This window comes from Sus scrofa, chromosome 16 (assembly GCF_000003025.6).
Source record: "Sus scrofa isolate TJ Tabasco breed Duroc chromosome 16, Sscrofa11.1, whole genome shotgun sequence".
Lineage (NCBI taxonomy): Eukaryota > Metazoa > Chordata > Mammalia > Artiodactyla > Suidae > Sus > Sus scrofa.
In genome coordinates, this window is record NC_010458.4 from 27742271 (window position 1) to 27748942 (window position 6672).

The window sequence follows — 6672 nt, forward strand, 5'->3', positions numbered from 1 at the left end:
CCAGGAGGATGCAGGTTCGATCCCTGGCCTAGCTCAGTGGGTTAAAGGATCTGGCTGTGGTGTAGGTCACAGACCAGGCTCAGGTCCCACGTCGCTGTGGCTGTGGTGTAGGCCATTGGCTACAGCTGTGATTCGATCCCTAGTCTGGGAAGTTCCATATGCCATGGGTACAGCCCTAAAAAGACAAAACAAAAACAAAAACAAAAACCAGACTTACTGGAGTTCCCACTGTGGCACAGCGGAAACGAATCCAACTAGTAACCATGAGGTTTCAGGTTCAATCCCTGGCCAAACTCAGTGGGTTAAGGATCTGACGTTGCCGGGAGCTGTGGCCGCAGGGGTGGCTCAGATCCCCTCATTGCTGTGGCTGTGGTGTAGGCTGACAGCTGTAGTTCCTATTCGACCCCTAGCCTAGGAACCTCCATAAGCCGCGGGTGAGGCCCTAAAAAGCAAAAAATAAAAAACAAAAAACTCTCCAGTGTGCACACGCCCACGGTAATTACCAATTGTTTCTATGGTTAAAAACGTCCTTAATTTCACTTTAAACCCACTGTGTATCATGATGCTTCTAACTAGATTTGAGATTGACCAGTTTCAACAGAAAAAGCCCCCATCTAATGCTACTACCGGCGTTGCGAAGGGAAATAGAGGCTCAGAGATAATTTCATTGTCCTAATCTAAGGGTGTCAGGCACACACCATCTGAGCGAGAGATTCCAGAGAGCTACGGCTAAGGGGAGAGGTCGGGTCCGCCAAGGGATGACTGGCTCTGGAGCTTCGACCCGCGCCAAAACCCGCTTGGACTTGCTGTTCTGAAAACGGAATTGACTACGACTTAAAAATCGCAGGGTAGACTAAATCCCGTCTTGCCACCCTAAAATATCGCTCCAGCGGGCCTTGCTCTGACTAAGAAATCTCCCACTCCATAGGACTGAGAATCACCGAGAAACGGCCTGTTTGGGGAGACTGAAAAAGATGCGGCCGTCGAGAAAACCACTCCAAGCAAATGTAGTCTGAGACAAAAATACCTCGGCCTCAGCACAGCCAGAGAAAGTGCAAAAGCGAACAGGCTCCGTGCCAGCCCTGGGGCTGCGGCTAGAGATTATGCGGGTGGAGGATGAGACGGTGCTGGGACCCAGGTAGACCCTGGGAGAATTTAGGGGTTCCACTGTGGAGAGCTTTGCCCCCCCGCCCCGCACTCCTATCCGACTGGGGCACAAGAAACCCGCAGTTTCGGTGCCACACCTCTGTTGCCCAGGAAAACACCCGCGCGGCAGCTCAAGTAGCAGCGCTGCTGGCCAGAAAACCCTAACTAAGCCACGTGCGGCGCAGAAACCGCTCAGGATTTGGCGGGCTCCGTCGGAAACAATTCTGGGTGAGCGGCGAAATCGCCCTCTCGGTGCACCAATCAGAGCACCGACCCAGGAGTTCCTTTTGTTTCCCCGCCCCCGCCAAAGAATCCGACTAGGAACCAAGAGGTTGCTGGTTCGACCCCTGACCTCGCTCGATGGGTTGAGGGTCCGGCATTGCCATGAGCTGTGGTGTACGTCACAGATGCAGCTCGAATCTGGCTGTGCTGTGGCTGGGGCGTAGGCAGGCAGCTGTAGCTTTGATTCGACCCCTAGCCTGGGAACCTCCATATGCCCCGGGTGCGGCCCTAAAAAGAAAAAGAAAAAAGAAAAGAAAAAAGAAAAAAAGCCAGACCCGCAAAACAGCGCCCCTAACGCTTAAAAGTACTGGGAGGGAGGAAGCGCTCCCGGAAGAGACCGCCACTGCTGCCGGCCAGCCAGAACGTCCGGCTCATCAAAGCCAGAGGCACTGCCACGGACAGTTGGGCCATGGACTGCTGGGCGAAAATAGCAGAAATAGTGGTTGCAGTTTTGTTCCCTGAGCTCACTGTGCAACAAGGAAGGTGCAAGTGCCAAGCGACCAGACTGCATCGAGAAGCTCAAGGGGAAAGAGACCACGCTTTGACAACCATCTCTGAACTGAGGTCTTAATGCGTTTTTATTCCATGTAAGGGGTAGGTTTTGTAGCCGAGGATCTTTGCCTGGGGCAAGAGCCCAACAGGCTCAGGCTGCAATCAAGGGCTCCTTGGCGCCAAAGACGGACCAGCAGCGGCCACAGCAGCTCAAGGCGCGCAGGGTGCGACCGATCCACTCGAAGCAGCCAGAGACGAGCCCGTCGCGGCTCCACCGAGAGGGGGCAGGAGGAGACCGGTCCTCTGAAGGGGGCCCGCTGTCAGGGGTCTCGACGTCCTGCTGTCTGTCGCGGGGCCCGGTCGGTCTGGCCAACGCCAGCTGCTGAAGCAGGCGCCCGTCGGGTTCCGGTGCCGGGTCCCTCTCTCCTCCCGGTGCCAGTTGGGCTGGGCTTGGTTCCAAGGTGCTCGGGGCTCTGGGACCGAGTCGGTCTCCCACGAAGGGAAAATGTAGGCGCCAGCAAGGACTGGAAAGCAATTTGCAACCGAAATCATCGTGGTCGCCTGAGAACTCATCCAGTACCGGGTAGAAAGGGAGCGGCCACGGCCCAGACTCTGCTAAGCACTCGCTGGGTGGAGGCTGGACCTCTGGCGCCACGTCTGCGGAGTTCCAGTCCTCCTTCACGCGGCCGAGAAAACGCTGCTCCATCGCAGGGGACCTCGGGCCAGCAGCAGGCTGAGGGAGCTTTTGGACTGATTGAGGCATCAGCCTGCTGCAGGGCCAGGGGCCTGGGTATTTATGCACTCCTCGGCTTGTGGGCGGAGGCAAGCCAGACCTCAGGAAAACCGGGTTGTAGGAAACTCAAAAATAACGACAACATACACAGAAAGGAATAGAAGTAAATCGTAAGGCGCATAGTAACCCAAGATAAATGGTTCTGGTGAGGACCATTCTGGGAGACAGATTCGGTCCCAGAGCCCTGAGCACAGACCCTATTTCAGAGATCGTTGTCAAAGCGTGGTCTTGAGCGGTCGCGGGTGTTTTCCTGGGCAACAGAGGTGTGGCACTGAAACTGCGGGTTTCTCGTGCTCCAGTCTGATCAGAGTGCGGGGGGGGGGGTGCAAAGCTCTCCCCAGTAGAACCCCTAAATTCTCCCAGGGCCTAACTGGGTCCTAGCACTGCTGTATCTCCCCAGCTCCCACCCCGGAGCTGTTCATCTTCGCAATGCCCATTGTAGCATTAGATGGAGGCTTTTTCCGTCAAAACTGGTTAATCTCCAGTCTAGCTAGAAGGAAGACGATACCCGGTGGGTTTAAAGTGAAAACGGAAATAGTTTTTTGGCCAAAGAAACGATTGGTAATAATGGTGGGGTTGTCCAAACTGTAGAGCTTGATTCCATGGGATTAATGAGTGTCCATGAGGATTCAGGTTCCATTCTTGGCCTCGCTCAGTGGGTTAAGAATCCAGCTTTACCGCAAGCTGCGGGGAAGGTCGAAGATGAGGCTGGGATCTGGAGTTGCTGAGGCTGCGGCGTAGGCCGGCCTAGGCGTCGACCCCCAGCCTGGGAACTTCTATATACCTCAGGTGAGACCCTAAAAAGAACAGAACACAAAAACAAAACAAAAAAAAAATAGAAATTATCTTCACACCAAGACGGTGTTTTGCTCTAAGACAGCGCGGCTCATCGCTCCGTGTGGTATGGTTTTTGTCGCAGACCCCTCCATTCTGAAAGCAAGGTGCTTCTCTTGGGTAGCACAGTGGGTCCCTTCCAAAGGGCATTTTGTCTTTGGCCACAGAACCAATGTGCTGCCAGCCAGCGCCGCTAGTTTCCCGACTTGCTAGAGGACAACGTCGCTCGGCAGTGTAGAGCCTAGAGGCCTTCCGGAAGCCTGGCTCCTTTCTAGGAGTGCGACGGGTGTGTGGTCTCAGCAGGAGGGCTAACTGCTCCCAGGAACTGGCTGGCATAGTTTTCAGCCCTTTTTGCTGACCTTTGCGTTTCCTTTTGGTTAGTTTTCTCCTGCTTAAGATTTCTCATCAGAGCTATTTATTTCAAGTGGCTGTGCTTTTTTTTTTTTTTCTCCTTCTGTTTATGATTTTCCATTAGAATGATGTATTTCCGTTCGCTGTTTTTCTTTTTTGGTTTGTTTTCCTCTCATTATGTTTTTCAATCAGAAGGATATGTTGCTATTCTCTGTCTTTTTTTGTTGTTCCAAGGACTTTTTTCATCAGAGCGATTATTTAGATTCGCATCGCTTCACCCCTTTACAATTTTTCATTAGAACGGTTTATTTGGGTTCCTCTCTTTTTTAAAACATTGGTTTTTCATCAGAATGATTTATTTCAGTTTACTTATTATTTGTTTATGATTTTTCACTGGAACGATTTATTTTGTTTTGTTGTCTTTGGTTTGTTTTCCCTCCATTACGTTTTTCAATCAGAAAGACGTATTTTTTTTTTTTTTTTCCATTTCTTGGGCCGCTTCCACGGCATATGGAGGTTCCCAGGCTAGGGGTCTCAGCAGAGCGTCTGCAACCTACACCACAGCTAATGGAAATGCTGGATCCTTAACCCACTGAGCAAGGCCAGGGATCGAACCCGCAACCTCATGGTTCTTAGTCGGATTCGTTAACCGCTGAGCCACGACGGGAACTCCCAGAAAGATGTATTTCAGTTGTCTTTTATCTATTTATTTATTTATGGTTTGTTTTCTTCCCAGTGCGTTTTCTCATCAGGATGACATATTTCAATTTGCACCAATTTCCCCATTTACAATTTTTCATTAGAAGCATTTATTTCACTGCCTTTTATTTGTTGGTTTGTTTTCCTCCCATTACGTTTTTTCATCAGAACGTATTTGCTTTGCTTTGTTTTTGATTATTATAATTATTTATGATTTCTCATTTGAATGATTTATTTTGCTTTACTATCTGTTTGTTTGTTTGTTTTGGTTTGTTTTCCTTCCATTACTTTTTTCAATCAGAAAGATGAGTTTCAGATGACTGTTTATTTATTTATTTATTACTGGTTTGTATTCCTCCCATTGTTTTTCAACCAAAAGGATATATTTTATTTGTGTCTTTTATTTATTTATTTCTGGTTTGTTTTCTTCCCACTAGGTTTTTACATCAGAATGGTATATTCTAATTTGCACCAATTTTCCTCCCATTTACAATTTTTCATTAGAACCATTTATTTTGGTTTGGTCTTTTTTGTTTGGTTGGTTGGTTGGTTTTCCTCTCATTATGTTTTTTCATCAGAATGATTTATTTGTTTGATTTTTATTATTATAATTACTTGTGTATGATTTTTCATTGGAATGACTTATTTTGGTTCACTGTCTTTTTTGCTGTTTTGTTTTCATCCCATTACATTTTTCAATCAGAAGGATATATTTTGGTTCACTGTCTTTTGTTTGATTATGGTTTGTTTTCCTCTCATTATGTTTTTCAGCTGGAAGAATGTATTTTGGTTCAGTGCCTTTTTTTGTTTTCCTCCCAGTAAAAATTTTTTTTCAGAAGGATTTATTTTGCTTTGCAATTATTATTGTTTGCTTTTCTCACATTACAGTTTTTCATCAGAATGATTTATTTTGATTTGATCTCCTTTGGTCTTCCTCCCTTTTAAAATTTTTCATTAGAACGCTTTATTCCAATAGATTGTGTGGTTTTTTTTTTCTTTTCCTTTTACCCCTCTGTTTATGAATTTTCATTGGAATGATTTATTTCTGTTCACTGTCTTTTATTACTATTACTTTTGGGGTTTGTTTTCTTCCTACTATTTTATCGAAATGATATATTTCCATTTGCCCACTTTCCCCCATTTACACGTTTTCATTAGAATGATTTGTTTCTTTCTTTCTTTTTTTTTTTTTTGGGGTTTCTGTTCCTCCAGTACGTTTTTTCATTGGAATGGTATATTTCGATTTGTATGGCTTCCCCCACTTATGATTTTTCAACAGAACGATTTATTCCAGTTAAGACTTTCTTTCATTTTTAATATGCTTATGATTTTTCATTGCAATAATTTATTTCGGCTGTCTTTTATTATGATCATTACCTATTATTTACTACTTTTTTCCCTCCAGATATGTTTTCTCATCAGAACGACATTTTCGATTTGCACCATTTCTCCCATTACAATTTTTCTTTAGAATGATTTCTTTCTATTTGCTCTCTCTTCCTTTTTTGTTTTCTTCCCATTATGTTTCTCAATGAAAAGGATATGTTTTGGTCACTGCTTTATTTATCTTTGGTTTTCTTTCCGGTAAAGATTTTTATCAGAATGCTATATTTCCATTTGCACCAATTATTCCCCAATTACACTTTTTCATATGAAACATTTATTTCACTACGTTTTGTTGTCTTCCCATTATGTTTTTTCTTAAGAACAACTTATTTCAGTTTTCTTTTTATTATAAAATTATTTATGATTTTTCATTGTAATGATTTATTTAGGCTTGCTATCTATTTTTGTTTCTGCTTTGTTTTCCTCCCATTGTGTTTTTCAATCACAATGATGTATTTTTGTTCACTGTCTTTTACAGAGTTTTATTATTATTCATTGCAACGATTTATTTCGGTTCTCGCTCTTTTACTATTACTTTTGGGGTTTCTTTTCCTCACAGTCCGTTTTGTTACTGTTTTCTGTTTGTTTTATCAGAATGATACATTTCAATATGCACACTTCTCTCCCCACCCCCACCCCCCGCTTACAATTTTTCATTAGAACGATTTCTTCCTATTTTCTCCCTTCTT

At 45.1% G+C, this 6672-nt stretch overlaps 1 protein-coding gene across 1 annotated transcript; it reads right to left on the reverse strand.

Moving 5' to 3' along the window:
• Positions 2072–2626, reverse strand: ANXA2R (annexin A2 receptor). The gene has a single exon (XM_021077107.1). It carries the CDS (start codon positions 2624–2626, stop codon positions 2072–2074), a length of 555 nt encoding a protein of 184 aa, XP_020932766.1.

Excerpts from the sequence above, each read along its gene's own strand:
- ANXA2R (XM_021077107.1), bottom strand. The coding sequence starts at position 2,626 with ATGGAGCAGCGTTTTCTCGGCCGCGTGAAGGAGGACTGGAACTCCGCA.